We start from the raw sequence: 20,868 nt of genomic DNA on the forward strand, positions 1-20,868 counted from the left end.
TGAAGGAGTGACGGCTTAGGCTGCAGTCCCTTTACTCTCCAAGTGAGGAAATGGGACTACAGTAAATTGTAAATTTACTACAGTAAATATACAGTAAATTGCCTGACTATATTTATTTCCCTGTGTTTATGTACTTGTGGACCAGATCTTACAAGATCTGTTGAAGCCAATAAGAAGCTACATTAAGGCAGATGAAGCAACATTTTGAAAAGTGAGTTGTTGACCCATGCTCCTCTCTAAAAGATAATATGTTTGTGTAGTTTAACTAGGACTTAAGAGTTGGGGAGACAGGGAAGAACCAATCTTTCTGTGTGATTCTTGAGAACTACCAGTCCTAGAGTTCCTTGTGTGTTGATTGGTGGGAGAGACAAAGCACCATAATAATTTCTGACATTGATCCCAAGGACAGTGAAAGCCAGTGTTGCTGGTAGGATTAATGGGTCCCAAATATATGTGAATAAATGTCCACTTAATAAGCTACAGTGCAGTTAAATGTCATTAGTATTATTAAATGTATTACTTACCCTTCACCAGCAGTGTTACAGCAATTTAAAATTCAGAATTATAGACATTTGGAACCAGTTACAGAATAGGTCCAGTACTGAAAACACACATCTTGGGTGTGTGTTAAAGGCCAGGATAAAGAGGTACATCTTCAACATTTGCTGAAAGCTGTATAAGAAACTAGATGCACCTCTGGGGGAGAGAATTCCATCACTTAAGGGCTGCCACAGAACATGCCTTTTCTCACCTGCAACTTCTGAGGGAAGAACAACTACCATGAAGCCCCTCTCTGCAGATCTTCACAAGGGGAAGGGGGCCTGTAGAGGAGACAGTCCTTCACATATTTGAAGTATAAGTCATTTGGAGTGTTAATCTAGCATGAAAACAAACAAACTGGTAGCCCAATACAGCTGTTCTAGAACATGGATTATATGAGTTCTGAAGACATTAATCTGCCTGCTGCATTTTGAACCCGTTGAAGTTTCTGAGTTTTCTTCAAGGGCAGCCCTCATAAAGATAGTCCTACATATCTTTTGCAAACTGTCAGTGACTGGCAGAAGCTGAAAAATTTCAGCAAGTCTTAACATTTATAAAAAGCTGCACTTTTAGCTACTATGGGACAAAAACAGTTAAGATCCTGGCTTTTTATCTGTCTGGTGTGAACTTGCAAGATAAATAAGGTTTGAGAAATAACCTATGGTTTTGCAAAGAAAAATACCAGAAAAATAAAATTTTCAAGTAAATTGATCACTTGAGAAAGAAGGGAAAAGATTGAAAGGCTAATATACTTTTGTTAAGACAACCAAAAAGTGTCAAAATGGTTGGCAAACTTTGTAGAACACTTCTTCATGTTGGACGTTAAGAACACAAGAAAAGCCTGAATCAGAGCAAAGGCCCATCTAGTCCAAGTATTCTGTTCTCACAGCACTCTGTTTTGCAACAACATTGGAAGGCCACAAGTCCCCACCTCTGACTTAAATAATAGTCCTATTCACAGAAATCTGAAACCTTAACAATTCTTAGAAGTGAGATTTTTAACACACACAATCTCATCCCAGTTTGTTCTGTTAAAATGGTGCTTTCCAATGCCTGCTTTTGATGCAACAACTTTCAGATAAGGAGAAAGCAAATTAGATTATTTTCTGAGGTGATAACATATCGCCAGTGTTACAATACAGTACAGCATATGCTGCACGTTGTTTTCTTGTTTGCATTTAAAGGTAAATGTATAAATGTAGCTTGTAAAAATATTGTGTACTTTTGAGAATCTGGTCATAAAGTGTGTCTAAAAATCATTGTGGTGAGTCTGATTTCTACTGAAGTGCAATTAATGGCTAAACCTTGAAGTCTGTTTAACTGTTGAAGTAGGGAACAAGAACCACACATCAGTTTCTCATTGAGCAACATTCTGCGTTTTCTTACAAAGATCACATACTACCAAGTCATCGGCAGTATTACTTCATAAGCATATTTCCCCCTTATTCATCTTTACAGAACCACTGCACCTTAGACTATGATGGGTTATTAGCATTAGGAACAAGTACAATACACCCTGAGTAGAGATGTGAAGGCCTGGGAAAAGTACTGGAAAAATTGCAGGGAAGTGGTAGGTTTTAAAAAAATCTGTCCCCCCCCCCCATCACATCTCTAACCCTGAGCATCTCTTCATATTATGCTTTGCTTGTTTGCAGCCATCATTGGAAGGAAATGATAGCTGTTGCATTTGTGTATAGAATGGGCAAATTGTAATTTGGACAGAGTTGGATACCACAGAGCAAGTCCAATGGAGCACTGGTTGATCCTTCTGTACTAGATTGGTTTCAATTACTGTGGTCTGAGGATGTGGCAAGCTGATTGTAAAATATGCAACTAACCACCTGCCCCTTTCACCTTTGCCTGTCTTGGCTTCTTGGACTTAGCTGTAGGGGGTTGATTGGGTGTGTCTGAGGATTAATGCTTCCCTGGAGGAGAGAAAGTACCCACCTTGAAGTGCTGCATTAAAAAGTGGTCTTTAAATAGACCTCCCTGCAGTCAGATGTGTTGGACAACTATCGCCCAGTAACAAATATCCCCTCTTTGAGCGTGTTGTGGCACAGCTTCAGATATGTTTGGGAGAAAGTGATTGCTTGGATCCATTCCAGTCTGGCTTCAGGCCCAGTCATAGCACTGAAACTGCCTTGGTCACCCTGGTTGATGACATTTGCAGTAGAGATGTGGGAAGTTCAACCCTTCTTGTTCTTCCTGATCTCAGTCGCCTTGATACTGTTGACCATGGTATTCTTCTGGAGCTTCTCAGGCAGGTCGGAGTTGAGGGCATTGTTCTTCAGTAGCTCTGCTCTTACCTCCAGGAACAGTTTCAAAAAGAGTTGTTCTGTGGTGTCCTGCAGGGTTTCATCTTGTCCCCCATGCCCTTGAAGAAACATCAACTGGTCCAAAATGCAAAGGCTAAATCACTTGTTGGGGTTCCATTTATAACACATATATTTCCTATTTTAAAACAGCTACATTGGTTGACTCTTCATTTTTATATGTCATTTAGTGTGCTCACACTAGTGTCTAAAGCCTTAAATGACTTAAGCCCCAAATATCTGAACAGCTGCCACCTTCTCAACAGACACACTCTGGTGTTAAGCTCAGAACACTGGGGCCCTCTTGGTAGTTCTTCTGCCCTCAAAAGCTGAGGTTGCGGGGTACCCTGAGAGAAAGCATTCTCTGTGGCAGACACCCACAGAGGGGTTTGTGGCACCTTCATTATGCAGGTTTCATCATGAGCTTAACCTGATATTTGACTTTCTGTCTATCTCTGTCTGTCTGTCTGTCTGTCTGTCTGTCTATCTATCTATCTATCTATCTATCATCTATCTATCTATCTATCTATCTGGACCCATTCTAGTTGTGACTGTAATTTCTGTTAAACTGTTTTTAATGTATTTTACATAGTTGCATCCTGCCCTGGGACCTTCTGGTGAAGGTTAGGTGGCTATGGTGTTGTTGTTGCTGCTGCTACTTCAAGAGTGGGCCCATATATTGTGTAGGATCCAAAGTTGTGCAAGTGGGAGCCTCCTGAGGCAACACACCTTTCCCCTCCCTCCCTCCCTTCCTTCCTATGTATCCCCTGAAAAACATATCTGAAGGGCCAATAAATTCTAAACAGTGGGGGCTACGTTATGATAGGGAATTACCAAAAGTCAGGTGGACACAATTTATGCAAACACTTGCCTATGTTGTTCATATAATGTAGAGGGGAGGGAAGTGGACAAAAATTATCAGGTGCCAAAGACTTAGTGAATCATGAGTAAGCATGCTTTATTTCTTATAATTCTGCAGAGGTGTAGTGCTTCTTATCACTTCATCTACATGTTTAAATATTCTTTTTAATGGTTGTGTGCTTTTAGTTAAGGATCCTGCATGTTTTTAATGCCTTTTATTGCTCACAAAAACAATAGCATAGATGGTTTGGTAGTTCAAAGTATGCTGAATGCTGGTCATAGATTTCATTGGTAAAGTAGTCGTGCACCATTTCCTTATAACTTCCTCATTTTTTTATTTAGAGAATTTTTAATCTACAGCATTTTTCAAATCTCTAAAAAAGATTGACATCCTTGGTATAAATCTGCTGTAAGAGTAATGATAGATTTTTTAAAGCAATTATAACTGATAGCAATCTCTTTGCTGAGTTCACATTGTTAGATAATTGCTTGGTTTGATAAGCAGCAGTGATCCATGATGAGTGAGTGATTAAGTGATACCTTGAAACTTTTGTTAAGCTGTGACATCATCAAAGAACTGGCTTTGAAGTCCAGTTGCTTTCAAATTAGCAAATGAGCATGGGAAACTGAGGTTTCTTTTTAAAATAAAATCTTTTTTTAAAAAGGATGTTAATTTGATTTCAAGCATGCCTCCAACAGTGTGCAGAACTGGTGCATGGTTTTCTGCTGCACTGAGCCAATGTGGTTATATGTTCTTAAGTGGAATCAGTTGCCATCTTCATGCACCATTTTAACTTTCTCAGATTGTTAAATTGTGAGCCTCAACTATAGTTTCCATTGGTGTTGCTTTTTTGGGGAAATTACCTTAATTTGCATAGAAAAATTATCAAACTTGTGAAAAGTAATTTTCATTTTTCAATGGGAAATGGTCTGATGCCCTAGCGTGATCTAATTTATCATGCTTATTTTCCTTGTATCTAATAAACAAAAGTAACAATTTCAAAACTGCCAGGCTTGCCTAATTTTTATGTGCAATTAAGATCCATTCATTTTTGCTAATGGACTTAGGAAAAGGGAAAAGCTCAATGGAATTATTTCCACCCGTCATCACTGGTAGCATTATGTAGTTCTTTGAAACAGAACCAAAAGCTTGCATTAATCCATTTGCTAATCACATTCTCCTAGTATGAGCTATGTGGCTCAGGGTTCTTTCAAAACTGATACAAATATCACAGATTTGGAGGGATCAGACTTTCCACTGCTCAGCTGGATAGGATATCACTATCTTTTGTTTAAAAATAGAAATGATTTTAATTCTAAACACTTTTGTGTAAACAAACGAACAAACAAACTTGTTTTCTTAGGTAGCTTACTTCTAGTTATCCTAAGGGCTTCTATTGTGTAGATTTTTTCTTTTAAGAGTCCCAGTGATTACATCTGCAGTTTTAAAATAAGCCTGTCTTTCTAGCTGTCAGATTATTTGATCATATATAATTGCAAACAACAGTGTAGTGGTAAATTAATCTTTGTAATGTACCATGCCAGAAATCAACAGGCTTTCTTGCAGTAAAGTGTTAATTTGTTAAAATATTATCTCATTTTTCCTTTGACATATGTTTACTCAACTAGTCAACATGCATAGCAGTTAAGATACTTTAGGATTATCAGCTTGTGGCCAGAGATTGCATTCATGTCTGAAACATGATCTGAGCAATTGGCAATTCTTTTTTAAAAAATATTATTCATTCCACAACTGCAGTCTATTTTGTGTATAAAACTTCACTGTTTTCTGCAAATGGTGTGATGGAATACTTGTGATAGGGGATATATTGAACCCCACGGTATCTAGACTTTTGCTTCCTCTGGTGCCTCCTTCATCTGCCAACAGAGGCTATGAGGGGCGTTAGCAGCAGCCCAGTGAAGAAGCGCCAGCTTTGAGGGATGTAACATCTAGTTGACTCAGCAGGTTTCAGAAGTGAGTGGAAGTTGGAACATGGAAGAGATGGGGAAACATATTTACATATTTGACCATTCTTAGTAACTCTTATCTATTTCATAGTGTTTTAATTATTTTTTAATGTTGTGGTGCCTTAAGAGGTCATGGCATAAGCACTACAAGTAAAATAAATAAATAAATTACTAATCATTCTGTGATAGGATTTAGAATTTGGTTGCTTGGGAAAATCTGGATTTCAAGCTTGTTCTGAAGTCTAATCCTGTTCCATTTCATGGAAAATACTGTTAACCTTTTCAGCAGAAATTTACTAAGAGTGTAGTTGCAATCCACAGGCTTGGCTAAGATTTCACATGTATCCTTTCAGCTGTAGCCCTCAGGACACTTGATACACAGTATATCCATAGTAAGCGTAGCTAATTTGATTTATAGATATGCATAGTTGAAGTTGCGGTGCAGCTCATACTAGAATAGTTATAGTGCTCCTCTGGATTTGATACGTGTTATGCAGCCTGTCATTTCTACTCCTCTTCTAACTACTTACTATATTAGTCTGCTTATATGGGAATGTAGAGACCTGGGGACTGAAAGGATTTTAGAATGTTGCCTAAGAGTCTGCTAGTTTTGGTGCTGTGTGATAGTTTTCCATATGGCTATCATAATTATTTGTCTGGTAGCCTAGTTTGAGCAGCAGTTGGTGGGTGACATTGGTGGCGGACTTGTCTTTCCCCTTCCTCTCCTCTACTGTGTGCACCCCCAAAATCTGCTTGGAGTGTTAGCAGATTTTGGGGGCACATGTGGAACTGCATGGAGGAGAAGAAGAAAGAAGTGTCATTGTACAGGTGGATGTCAATTGTGCAGTCTAAGTGGAGATTTCATTCTCTTTAATTTAACAATGCAGGCCTGGCATGCATTGTTAAATTAAAGCTGAAAGTAGTGTTTTATCTAAGTGTAGCTCATTGGCCCAGTTTGCATGCCACATTAAACCATAGTTAAAATAAGCTATGATTTAATGTGAAGAATCAGTGTGCTTCTGCCCATTGCTGAAATTTCAGGCACCTGTGTCAGGGAGGAAAGTACCCACAGTCTTGTTTGCTTGGGGAAACCCACATTCACATGTGACAACAAGCAGACTCAGAGTTGTTTCCTCCCTGACATGGCAGCAGTTGGAACGGAGGAGCAGGGACGAACTTTGATCTTTCAAATTTTAGTGGCGCCCTCTGCAAGGCCAAAATTTGGCGCCCCATGCATCTCACCTTCTGTTCTGCTCAATTCACTATGTTGTAGTTGCAATGCTCTGCAGCGGCCACTATGCTCAGTGGCCAGTGTGGCGGAATTGGTCACACTGCGCTAAATCCGCCTCTGGGAGAAGGAATAAAAAATCCATGATTTCAGCAGCATGCACTAGCTTATTTTAATGCTGCTCTGAGCCCCAAGAAGGAAGGGCAGGATAAAAATTCATTAAACAAATAACTATTAATAGGAAGTACAAGCATGTTGGCTTGCAAAATTCTTGAGGGAAATCCATATTCCAAACAACCACTTTAGAGCAGTAGAGAGGTTCTGCTTCCATTTGCTTGCACATGGTAATTGAGGCAGGGATTTTGGCCCCATGCAACTGCTCAGATAAAGTAATTTCTGAATGAATTTGTTTCTGTAATTTATACCTCTTTTTCTAACAAGTACTTTCAAGGCAGCACAACACAGTATCTGCGAAACACTGCTGTGACAGAAGCAAGTGCACACAGGCCAACTCTTATTTAAGCTAGTATTTGGAGTGGGGAAGGCAGGCAGATTCCCTTCCCCAAATGCAAGATTTTTTTAAGAGATCCTTGTTTCCCAGGAACCCATTCTGGCTTTCTTCTTGCTGCATGTGCCCAGTGTGGTTCGATGCCGGAGACCCACTTTGCTAAAGGGAGAGTAATACTGGAGACTGATTCCCCACCCCTCTACCCCAGAAGTTGAATGTATGAAATGCCTGCACAGTTTCAAGTAGCTCACAACTATTCATAAGCAAGAGAAACTGGCATATTAGGTTACTGCTAGGAAAGAAGTTCAAGTAAGGACATGAGCTTTGTAGCTCTTTTGGATGAGCAGCTCTAGAGAGACTTGAGAAACATTTCTTATTCTTGAATGTAAGAAATAGAACATTTCTTATTTGTATAAAATGTTTTCAATTTTAAAAGATACTATGGGATCAAATGATAGCATTACCTCTTCAGATCAATGTTATTTAAACTTGGAATCCAAAGTTAGTCTTTCTGAGATGCCTGAAAATAACATTGATATTGATTTATAGGCACTGATATAAGGGTTTCCTGATCTCTAATTTCCTTAAGAAAGGGATGCTTGTGGAATTCCCTCCCCACAGAAGTGTGGTTGTTACTTTCATTTACGGTTGTTGTTGTTGTTGTTATTGTTATTGTTATTGTTATTATTAATTTCTATGCTGCCCTTCAGCCAAGGGTCGCAGGGCTGTTTACAATATGGTTTTCATTGTATGCTGCAGATGTACCTCTTTACTCTGCTGTTTGAAATTTGAGATCATTTCTATGTCCAGCATTAGAAACTCAGATATATAAGCTGGGCACCAAATAGCTCTTTAAACCAAGGTTACAGTTGCCAAAATGGAGTGTCTAGTTGCCATTTTGGGGCAAGACGGCATCATGTCTTACAAGAACAGCATAGGCAGGAGAGCTGCATGATGAGCTTTGGATGCTGTTCTTATCATTTAGTCCTTATGGTTGCAGAGATAACATGGTTGCAGAGATAACATACCAACGCACTCAGGCCAAATACACTTTTCTAATTTTGAATCATATGTTTTGCTGAAGGCTTTGCTCTGTATACATTTCTTAAACTTCAGAGTTCTTCCAGATCAAATAAAACCTAAATTGTTTTAAAGGTAACAGAACTTATTAGAAGTCAGATTTCAGTATACAGTGGTACCTCGGGTTACATACACTTCAGGTTACAGACTCCGCTAAGCCAGAAATAGTACCTCGGGTTAAGAACTTTGCTTCAGGATGAGAACAGAAATCATGCGGCGGCAGCGGAAGGCCCCATTAGCTAAAGTGGTGCTTCAGGTTAAGAACAGTTTCAGGTTAAGAACGGACCTCCGTGTGGTGCGCATCCTGGGAGTGCGGTTGCGATGGCACCCTTTCCCCAAATGGTACCCGGTGCGGTGCGCTCCCCCCTCCCCTCGTCCATATGCCAGTAGAAGTATTACTGCACGAACAGAAACCCTTGCATGAGTGTGACAACTTCAGTGGATACAACTCATTGAAATTTATGTACTATTCTTTTGACTTTATTTAAGAATATGAAGTAACATAGGATGGGATTATAAAAGTTTGTAGAGAACACCATCCTTCTTTTCTGAACTCATGTATAGAACCTCTTTCTAATTCTCATGAGGTGATTAAAAAGGTGATTCTAAATTTCTAGATGTATGAAAAAGATAAGATAGGCAAGGCAAATGAATTAATGGTTTAGTCTGCCAATGAAATGCTTTATGAATCTCTTGAACATTTAAGACATGGCAGAAATGGCATGCTAGACCTCTATAAATATTGGCACTGTGGACTACTGCAAGGTAAATCTTGTCAGAAAAAATATGCCCAGTATGCTCACATAACTGGAATGCTGTGTTTGCATATTTTACTAGCTATTCAACCACGAAAGTCACTGAACATTCTGTGTGTTTCTTACACAGCACAGTTAAACTGGCCTAATTTTTTAAAAAAGCATTGTCCTCTTTTGTTAATTAGATAACTCTGAGTGAGTTTAGGATTGTACTGTATTATCTAATTAACAAAAGAGAACTATGTGCTCTAGCATTCCATTGAACACAATGAATTTCCTTCTAAACAAGAATGCTTGTGACTATTTCCTTCTAAACAAGAATGCTTGTGACTATTGTTCTGTGCTCACTTACCTGTGAATAAACCCCATTGAAAGCACCAGGACTTAGGAAGCACACATAGGGTTGTCCAATTATTTGCTACAAATTATTAGTATTTCTGTGTTAAAATAATCATCCTTGTACTGGTTTACCTATGCATTAGAATAGGTTACAAAATGGTAACGCTTGGTTGCTTTTTACTGGAATTACCAATTCAGTAATGACTCCTTTGAAGACTTCAGCTACCACCTGTAAAATCCCTGCAGCCCCCTCTTTCATGAGGTGGCGATAGTGCTTGTGCTTTTTCTTTGAAAAATACATAATGCTGAAAGAAGTGGTGAAGAGTGACACACTTTCCTACTTAAGCACCAAGTGTGCCTCAGATCAACAAAACAGTGGAAGAGGAAGTAGGGAAAGTGTTGTTCATTTCGTCTTTCATCTCTGTATAGTTTTTAAACCTCAGAAAACTGGGAGAAAGGATAACTATCCGGATGGGAGACTGCAAAAGGAAAGTAGAATTGCTGGCAGGAAGCAGGAGGGGGCTGGAAGTTGGGTGACACAGGAGTTGGGGAAGAGAGGCTGGAGTAAGAGAGAGGAAAGGAGAAAGTAGAATATGAAAACCAGCGTGCACTTTCTTTGGCACATGCATGCACACACAGGTTGGAGCCAGTAAAATGGATCCTCCTGAAAATGTGACATTTGTCTCTTGGTTGACTGGACAAAAAAATAAGAAACCTAGCATTTGCCAGTGCTGCCATGCCACAAAACATGGATCCAAGGCGTGGGTTCTCATATTTTTTACAAGGAATATCTTCCAAAATCAAACATCACACTACAGAAGTAAGTTGTGAGTTTTCTTTGTGGCAGTTTTGTCAATTCAAGTGGATTCATTTTAATTTTCTTGGTGCTTTGAGTTTTTTGGTTTTTTTTTACAATCAAGCAGTGTATAAATTTTATGAGGTATAAATATATTAAAATTATAGTTAGCATAACACACTGGTTCTGAACCAGTGTTTCAACTACGACAGTTTATTAAAATATGAATGCTTTAGGAGTAATGAGGTCTTTCATTGGTCAAAACAACTGACTTTACATGACACAAAGTGAAGCTTAATTTTTGCATTTATTTCTTTAGAAACAGTTTTTGCATTGTGAATTTGATTGAAAAGCTGTGGGTGTATTTGTAAATGAAAATACATCTTGGAAGCAAGTTTAAATCAGTGACCAATCAACTGTCAATACATTCAAGACTGTTAGTAACAGGTTTGAGATTTGTTGTTTATGTTACCAAGTTAAGCAAAAAGTAGCTTGATTTAATAATAATAATAATAATAATAATAATAATTTATTATTTATACCCCGCCCATCTGGCTGGGCTTCCAGCTGGGCTTGTTTTTCTTCCAAGTAACAGACAGGAACAACATGTATGAAAGAGTTGTTAGTTCTAATGTGAGCTTTTAGTAACTATTTTAAGAAAAAATGAAGAATAATAAATCCTATCTTACCTGCAGGGAGGCAACAATGCTGGGCATACTGTCGTAGTAGATTCTGTGGAATATGATTTCCATCTCTTACCCAGTGGTATCATCAATCCAAAAGTTACGGCTTTTATTGGTAAGTAGTATTTTTCAGAATATACTGTACCTCTACAGTTTGAAGTCTTTTTTTTTGTTATTTTATAGAATTTTTTTCAAATATAAAGCAGTAAGTGATACATAAAGAGGAAAAAACAAAACACACAACTGTGTAAAGGGGAAAAACACATATGAATATATATAAAAATACCCTAACCCATACATTCTTTTACAAATTTGATGATATTATCTTAATACTAATGTAAATATTAATATTAATAGCCTACTACATTTTGTATAAATTTGTTCCAAATATTCTTGTATTTATCCAAGCAGAGTCTGTAAGCAGTCCGTTCATAGGTTGCAAGTCTTATCATATTATCAATCCACTGATTAAAGGAGATCATGTCTTTATTCTTCCAGTTCTTCAATATCAGCTTCTTGGCTACCATTAGAATGTGTAAAATCCATTTTTGTTGTCCAGTTGTTAGCCTCTATATCAGGGGTTGTCAACCTGGTCCCTACCGCCCAATAGTGGGCATTTCAGGATTCTAGGTGGGCGGCAGGGGTTCTACGGCACAAGCTGAATCCTCCTTCCATTGAGCACTGGTGGGCAGTAAGGAAATTTTGCCGTCAAGAAAGATGCAATAAAAAGGTTGACTATCCCTGGACTAGATTATCAGACTAAACTCTTCTGGATGTGACCCTGCCCTTCCAAGTAAGCAGGGGTGCCAACTTGAATAAAATACTGGGAGGAGGGCAAGGGTGTCAACTTTGGATGGCAGCCCTCTCAAATATTTTATGGGAGGGGGGCGAAGGAACCTTGTCCCCTAGTAGTTGGCTCCTATGCAAGTAAGTACCACGTCTTCAACCTTGCCTCTACTGGGAGCTTTGAGCCAAGTTAGGTCATGACAATATATGCCTGTCTACTTAGGTAAAGATGGAAACATTAAATGTAGCTGTTTGGCAGTGCACTCTATTATCAAGAACCATACACTATTAAATATCTAGGCATCCTAATGCCAAAAGATATAACACAGTTAGTTACACTTAATGTAAAGAAATTAATAAAAGAGGTTTATTCAGATATTAATAGATGGGAGTCATTGAACCTTACCCTTTCGGGAGGGTGAATGCTCTCAAAATGAATATTATTCCCAGATTAATTTATATTTTGAGAGGACTTCCAGTTTTTATATCAGGATCATATTTCCAAAAGATAAACTCCCAGTTTAGGAAATGCCTTTGGGGCTCTATAACACCGACGGTTTGAATCTGCACAATCGTGGTGAGCTCTCGTTGCTCTGTCACAGCTTCTGCCAACCTAACAGTCTGAAATCACATCAGTGCAAGTAGATAAATAGGTACCGTTGCAGCGGGAAGGTAAATGGTGTTTCCATGTGCTCTGGCACTCATCATGGTGTCCCATTGTGCCAGAAGCAGTTTAGTCATGCTGGTCACATGACCCGGAAAGCTGTCTGTGAACAAACACCAGCTTCCTTGGCCTGAAAAGTGAGATGAGCACTGCACCCCATAGTTGCATTTGACTGAACTTAACCATCCAGGGGTCCTTTTTACTTTTAGTGGAAAGCACTAATGCTTGTATAGGGTGGCACACATGACTCTAATCTACACCAGCCCTCTGTGCTCCTTTTCCCCCATCCCCGCCCTACTACTCAAATATTGGGTGCTTTCAGTGCCTTATACATGTGATTACAGTGGTACCTCGGGTTAAGAACTTAATTCGTTCCAGAGGTCCGTTCTTAACCTGAAACGATTCTTAACCTGAGGCGTGCTTTTGCTAATGGGGTCTCCTGCTGCCACTGCACCCCCGGCACGTGATTTCCGTTCTTATCCTGGGGCAAAGTTCTTAACCTGGAGCAACCACTTCCTGGTAAGCGGAGTTTGTAACCCAAAGCATCTGTAACCCAAAACGTCTGTAACCTGAGGTACCACTGTACAAAGTCACCATTGGATTGAAGCCCTAAACCAGGGGTCAGCAAACTTTTTCAGCAGAGGGCCGGTCCACTGTCCCTCAGACCTTGTGGGGGGCCGGACTATATTTTGTAAAAATAAAATAAATGAATGAATTCCTATGCCCCACAAATAACTCAGAAATGCATTTTAAATAAAAGGACAAATTCTACTCATGTAAAAACACGCTGATTCCTGGACCGTCCGTGGGCCAGATTTAGAAGGTGATTGGGCCGGATCCAGCCCCCGGGCCTTAGTTTGCCTACCAATGCCCTAGACTTTAACTGAAAAGTAAGTAATATAAGATATATTTTAGTATTTACCGTATTTTTCGCCCTATAGGACGCACTTTTCCCCCTCCAAAAATGAAGGGGAAATGTGTGTGCGTCCTATGGGGCGAATGCAGGCTTTCGCTGAAGCTTGGAGAGCGAGAAGGGTCGGTGTGCACCGACCCCCCTCTCTCTCCAGGCTTCAGGAAGCTATCCGTAAGCCTGGGGAGCCCACGGGAGTTCCCGCAGGGCTCCCTAGGCTGCAGATAGCAGCCTGCTTGCCCGGAGCACGGGGTGCACGGATGCAGAGCGCCCTGCGCTTTGGGAAGCTATCCGCAGCCTAGGGAGCCCTGGGGGAGTTCCCACGGCTGGGGGGGGGGAATAAATTTTTTTTTCTTTATCCCCCCCCCCCCAAAAACTAGGTGCGTCCTATGGGCCGGTGCGTCCTATAGGGTGAAAAATACGGTAAATGCTTTTCCTTTTTGCAAAGTCAAAACTGGGGTTTTTGAGACTTTTAACCTTCTTGTATTCCTCATTGATCACTCCCTTTTCGTGCTTTCCCCAGGAAATGGTGTGGTAATTCACTTGCCAGGATTGTTTGAAGAAGCAGAGAAAAATGTTAAAAAAGGAAAAGGTAAGAACAGCTTTCTAAGGTATCGTAGGGAGATGGCGAGGTTTCTCTCGCATTGGTATATAGCAGAACTTGGTAATTACCAATGTGTTTTTGCTCCTGAGTTGCCTGATGGTATCCACTTGGTGCATTGAGGGAAAAAGTAACCAATTCTCAAAGATTTATTTCTTTTGTTCAGAATCCCCCCCCCCATTTATTTCTATTTAGCACTTAAAGTAAGTGGTATATGACATACAACACTTTAAAATACAAATACACGGTGTATATAATTTTAAAATTTTCAGTGGCCAAGAATGTTGGATTAGTGTTCAGATTATCTAAATGCACCACTTTTTTTTAAAGCCACATGATGAAATAGAATTTAAATGGAAGAAGTAATATTAAATAAATATCTAGTGTTTCTATTGCGAGTTAGAGTGTTCATAAGCCAGTGTTTTATATACGTAGATCCATTTTCAAGATATTGTATGTTTAAGACAAATAGCAATGACTGAAATTTGTTTGGTTTTTCCAAGATACATTGAGTTAGTTTTGTGATATTTTCTAAACTGTCTCTTCATTCAACTGATCACATTAGGCTGTAATCCTTTGCACACTTACTTGGGAGTAAGTACCACCAAAGGCAGTGGAATTTTCTTCTCTTTAAAAATGCATAGAATTTTGTTGTTGGCCATTAAAAGTAACTGATTTCTAAATGTGTTTTCCCCCATAATATTTCTTTTGTTGCTTTTCAAAGGATTGGAAGGTTGGGAAAAAAGATTAATTATATCTGACAGAGCTCATATTGGTAAGTAAAAAATATTGAAATATATTAAATGATTCAAAGTATTTTTTAATCTCTAGCTCTGATTTGTTTTTCATTTGTAAATATCTAGCAGTAATATAGGTTAGAATACAAAGGGCTGTGGGGGAATGTTCCATGCACATAGTGGGGCCTTTTGTTGTGCCCACTTCAAATGTAGACCCCCCCTACATTATTCAACAGCAGCTATTGAAAGAGAACAGCCTCCCAACATAGTAGACAGGGTACTAAAGCTAGCTTTCTGGTATCAAATACTGCATTGTCTATCAAAGTGGAAATCAAACTCTTAAACAAGAGGTGTTTTTTATCTAAACTGGTAATTGTTTTATAGTAAATGTGTTCTTCCGCAAATGAATGTTTATGTCAAGAATTTGTCAAGATGAATGGTTGGAGGATCATCTTATTTATTGCCTTATGTATAAATAAATGTGCAGTTCGAAAGCACGCCAAAGTGCAAGTAGATAAATAGGTACCGCTCCAGCGGGAAGGTAAGTGGCGTTTCCATGCGCTACTCCGGTTCGCCAGAAAGCGGCTTAGTCATGCTGGCCACATGACCCGGAAGCTGTACGCCGACTCCCTTGGCCAATAAAGCGAGATGAGCACTACAACCCCAGAGTTGTCCTCGACTGGACCTAATGGTCAGGGGTCCCTTTACCTTTACCTTTATGTCTTCTGTACTGCATACTAATGCAATTTATACCAGGGGTGACCAAATGGCAACATGAGCAACATCTAGCCTAAAGCGTGTCTTTATTCGTCTACCTTTTTGGTGTCCCATCAAACAAGAAATGCAAGGGAGGAAGTACCTTGGCTTTCTCTTCTGCACATAAAATGATTTCTACTGCAAGCATCAAAGGTCTAGCAAACTCATAACAGATGAAGATGGCGGACATTTCCCCAATCTATCCAGCTAAGCTGATCAGGAGACAAGAAAACATTGTGCTACCCTTGGATTGTCCCCTCCTTTGCTGCAAAACACCAATGAATAGCATGGTTCTTAAGTAGTTTCTCAGGAACAATTCCCCCCCCCCTCCCTGCCTTAAAACACTAGCAACTGCTGTTGTACCACAGAGATTAACCAATTTAAACAAAGATTGTTAAGCAGTGTAATAAAGTTACCTAATATTGATAAGAAGCAGGGTATGTTAAAACCAGCCTTTTCACTTTAATGTTCGAAATGTGTTTCCACTTCAGATAATTGTGTGTTTATGGCCCCTTTCAACACATGCGGCCATTGACAAAGCAAGTCCACCCTTTTGGTGTATTTCTTTGTTGCCTTTGTCAGTCTTAGAATATTGTTGCTGATTAGTGTAAAGGTAAAGGTACCCCTGCCCATACGGGCCAGTCGTGTCCGACTCTAGGGTTGTGCGCCCATCTCACTTAAGAGGCCGGGGGCCAACGCTGTCCGGAGACACTTCCGGGTCACGTGGCCAGTGTGACGAAGCTGCTCTGGCGAGCCAGCACCAGCGCAGCACACGGAAACGCCGTTTACCTTCCCGCTATAAAGCGGTACCTATTTATCTACTTGCACTTAGGGGTGCTTTCGAACTGCTAGGTGGGCAGGAGCTGGGACCGAAAGACGGGAGCTCACCCCGCCGCGGGGATTCGAACCGCCGACCATACGATCGGCAAGTCCTAGGCACTGAGGTTTTACCCACAGCGCCACCCGTGTCCCTGATGATTAGTGCAAACCCCCCAGTTATTGGGATAACAAGATGCATTCTATGTATTCTATTCAGCCTCTATAACTTCTGCAATATAAGAGAATTTTAAGATGCTTGGAATGTCAGTAGCCCTGGAGAAATGCAAATGTTTTTGAACAGAAAAGGTTTGACTGGCATCTCTTGAGTTGTAGCATACTGTAGTGCTTTGTTTGCATACTTTTGTTTGCCTTGACTTTTGTCTTCACAAATTGAAGTGCTTTTTCTAAAATATTATTTTACTAAACAGCTGTATTTTCTCCAGGTGCTTGTTACTTAAAGTTTATATATCTAGTGCAAATGATGATTTCCAAAATACTTTGGCATACATTAATGAGAAATAATAGCTTACTTTAGTTTGGTACTTAATGCAGGTATTAATACAACAGAGTTCATTTTGTACCCTTCAAATTCCTAGTATTTGACTTCCATCAAGCTGCTGATGGCATCCAGGAACAACAAAGACAAGAGCAAGCAGGAAAGAAGTATGTTATGTGTTGTCAAATGTCTTAATTGTAAATACTGGAAGAAATTTTGAGTGACAGGGAGGGCCTTTCAGCCAGTACACTTCCAGAATCTATCAATAGAGTGTGCTGTTAAGGGTGCATTGCAATAAGATTCTTTCTTAATGTTTTTGCAGGGAAATCTGGGACACCTGTACATTCCCACTTATTTGTATGTACTTTAAGACATGTGATTCAAGGATTCAAAATTAGTTTATTTTCAACCTCAAGGGCGCAACAAAATTCTCTTCAACTTTAGAATACACTTAAGACATAAGTTTTTGCACAACAGTTTTGTTCTTAAATTGTAAGCCTCAATACCTTTGCAGTTCACTTGGATATATTTTTTGCAGAGCATATATTAAATTCCAAGTAGCATACCCGTAAAACTGTTGCTCTTTATCACTGATGTGAATCTTGTTCTTCAGCAGGAATGGGAAATGTATCTGAATCTCTGGGATCATGTTACAGCATAATGAGTACAGAATATTTTGGGTGTCTTCCAGAGATTCAAGGCTCTTAAGCTCTCTTACCTAATGTGCGTAATGGTGATGTCATGTGATAAGGTTATGATGAATGAATTAAGGTCAGAACTAGGAAATACTAGTGTGTGTGCTTTCTATTTTTCTACCCCACACTGATCCATTGAAATGATAGTGGTATGATATTGAATGATTGGGAAACCTTCACACCCTCTGTGAAAATTGAAAAGTCATATCTGGGTTTTAGCACATTTAATTCCTTTGTACATTCAGAATTAGATTGGTCATGGGCAAAAGAGGAAATATTCTTGGTCAGGATCCTGTCAGCCTGTCCTGGGGTGGGACTTGTTTATTTGCATGTTATTTCGTTGGATTATGTATCCTTCCTCAATCATGGTGATGGTGCTAAATCTGTAGATCTAAGGGTACCCCTCTCTTCTTGATATATTCCTAGGCACTAGTACAACATAAAGATGTTGATTTCATTTCCATCCATGCAGTTAGTATTTTTTAAATTGCACAGCTGATTGTTTTTAAAAAGGCAAGAATCAAACTTGACATATTTCCTTTTGCAAATATGGATGGAATGGGGAAGTACTGAACTATTAATCATGTCTTCTTAAAAGAAATCAAAATAATACAAACCTGACTCAAGAGTTCTGTGGTTGTTGTTGATACTTAGGAATAGTATAACGAATGGACTCTAGAAGTCTAGGTTGTTGCCCTACTTTGACAGGGAATGGATCTGCTGCATTAATGGTAGTGGCTCTTTTAAGGAAATTTTTCTCCTTTTGTGAAAAAGTTGGTTGTGCAGTTAACATTTTCCATTTTCCAGAACTTGGCCTGTCTGTATTGTAAATTTGCATATCTGAAGTTTTGCTAGTATCACAGAATGTGATATAGACAAAACAAAATCTGACTGGGTCATTGTATGAGACTCATAACAGGCTGTGTTTACATTCTTCTCCACTCCCTTTTTCATCTGTGATTTGTTTACTCTTAACATTGCAAATCTCAACCTGTCCTACTTCTTGATTGATGCCATTGGCTTGTTTTGCAAACAATACCTAACCATTGTTGATTAAACCTTAACTTAGTGTTGTGTGAACCTCCCCAATAGCTTAGCTATGGTTTGTTCACTGCCATCAAATCATGATCTGTAATCATGGTTTATTGATGGCTTATGAACCTTGATTTAAATTATGGCTTGCTATTACATATGAACCCAGAATCCTTCTTAACAATGGTGTATTTGCTCATCCCACCCCAGATTTTCACCAGACTACTAAGGCTTGGGGCAAAAGCAGCTGGAAAACAAAACAAAAATTTGGGAAACATTCCATGGTTTGTTTGATCATCTGTGGGACAACTTGTAGTTTGTTAAACCAATTGTTGGAGTTGTCTTAAGACCTCTTGCTATGACAGAATGACTAATTAGCCTTGGTTCAGGCAACACAGTTCTAAGACAGACTTTACAGTTAGGCATCCAAGATCCTTGATTCATAATTTGATCAGGAATAGGTTTCCTCAATTCTATGGGCTTTTTAATGGAAGATTGCCACAGAGCAGTTTTATAGCCTTTGGGTGGAGATAGCCATGCTGAGAAGAAAAGTATAGTGCAGGTCATATAACAGGAAATAATGAGCTCCTTACTCCATATAACCGTGGTCTAAAAGCATAAACTATTCTGACCACATTGAATGATAGTGTTGTTTTTGTTTAGTCTCAGTTCTCAGCAGTGTTCCACCACGTTTGAGATATACCCTGTATGTTGCTTTACTTTTAAGTAAGCTCTTCGCTCTTAGCATGCTAAGATTCACACCACTACAGTCTCTGTTAAGAAAATTCATTGAGATTTGCACAGAAGAAATGGATATGAAATACATATAAACAATGTGATAATATGTTCGTTCATCCTTTAAGGTAAATACTAAATAATGTTTAGACTGTAGCTTTTTAATTATTTTGTATATCAGTATTACAAGTAACACTTCTGAGGATGTTTTGCACTACCTGCCAGCATTCTGTTTCTTCTTAATCTTCTCTTCTCCTGGGTGCCCACTGGGGGAAATGTTTGATCTCAGTGAATGATAATTTTCAACTACCAAGTATGTACCAACATACTTCCAGAGTAATTTTATTTTTAGAAACTTAACAACAACCTAGTTGAATTGATAGTCACAGATTGTGTAGTATGTGTATGTTTTTTATTTTTGTGTTTTAAAGCTTGGGAACTACAAAAAAGGGAATTGGTCCAGTGTATTCTTCTAAAGCAGCTCGAAGTGGGCTCAGAATGTGTGATCTAGTTTCTGACTTCAATGAATTTTCAGAAAGGTAACCACTTCTCTAGAGTAATGTAAATATTTCAAATAAATTTATTACTAGGGCTTGTATATTCTGATTTTCATATTCTAAAAAAATCCCTTACTGGATCTCTCATTTGTGAGTCTGTTTTTGTTTTCACATGTGTTAAGTTAAAATCTTTATCAAGGTGTTTTTAAAAAAACTGTTGCAAGCATAATTTATTTGTACTTATTTTACTTTTTAGATTCAAAGTGTTGGCCAACCAGTACAAGTCTGTTTACCCTACCTTAGAGATAGACATTGAAGGAGAATTGAAAAGACTGAAGGTAAACTATAGAGGAGTTGTGAATTATTTGCCATTATATATACACACACACAGACACACACACACACACACACACAGATGGATTTATCTTTGTATGTTTCTTCTGATAAAAAGATAAAGAAACACTGCTTCTGACACACAAGCAGCAGTCAGTTAACTTATTGCTTTAACTAGCAAATTGCCTGCATTTGGGTTATCACAAGTCAGAAACAAATGACCCAGTAGCTTTATCACAGTGGTCAGTTATTTACTGAATTAAACCTGTTTGCTGAATCTTACATTTCATGTAGAAAAGGAATCCTGTGGTCTTTTTAACTTTTAGAAGCTCATATTCTACACTGATGTGACAATTCTTCTGAGAGCTAGTGTATAGCTTGGTAAAGGTTTGTGCCCTACATCAGAAAATCATTGGTTAAAGCCTTTTTTGCGTACAGTCATTCCTGGTATTGGGAAAATATGTGGATCAAAACACATTTTCTCTCTCTTATAGTATTGGAACTCAGGGTCACCCAGTGAACCTTGACATGACCCCAACCCTGAACGTCACAGTAACCTATGCCTGTTCAGCAATACAGACAATTCATAAGGCAGAAGCTGATTGAGATGTAATGGAGTGCTAAACTTTATGCCAGAGGACTAGACCTGTAAAGCTTTCTGCTCTTCAAAAAGTAGGCAGAACTTAGGAGGGATAGTCTGGCCCAAGGGAAATGGACAAAAGGCATACTGTAATCAT

General features: G+C 39.1%; 1 protein-coding gene across 2 annotated transcripts in view; it reads left to right on the forward strand.

Annotated features, from left to right (window-relative positions):
* ADSS2 (adenylosuccinate synthase 2) overlaps window positions 1-20,868 on the forward strand; it is a 30,081-nt gene that overhangs the window by 2,683 nt on the left and 6,530 nt on the right. Inside the window, exons 2-7 of one of the 2 annotated variants that reach the window (XM_028724144.2) lie at window positions 11,083-11,185; window positions 13,954-14,022; window positions 14,756-14,806; window positions 16,940-17,006; window positions 19,733-19,840; window positions 20,055-20,136. In XM_028724144.2, the coding sequence (XP_028579977.1) occupies window positions 11,083-11,185; window positions 13,954-14,022; window positions 14,756-14,806; window positions 16,940-17,006; window positions 19,733-19,840; window positions 20,055-20,136 (480 nt within the window). The remainder of the gene's footprint in view (window positions 1-11,082; window positions 11,186-13,953; window positions 14,023-14,755; window positions 14,807-16,939; window positions 17,007-19,732; window positions 19,841-20,054; window positions 20,137-20,868) is intronic. The other variant, XM_028724145.2, reaches the window with a different exon arrangement.

The sequence above is a fragment of the Podarcis muralis genome, chromosome 3 (assembly GCF_964188315.1).
Source record: "Podarcis muralis chromosome 3, rPodMur119.hap1.1, whole genome shotgun sequence".
Classification (NCBI taxonomy): Eukaryota; Metazoa; Chordata; class Lepidosauria; order Squamata; family Lacertidae; genus Podarcis; species Podarcis muralis.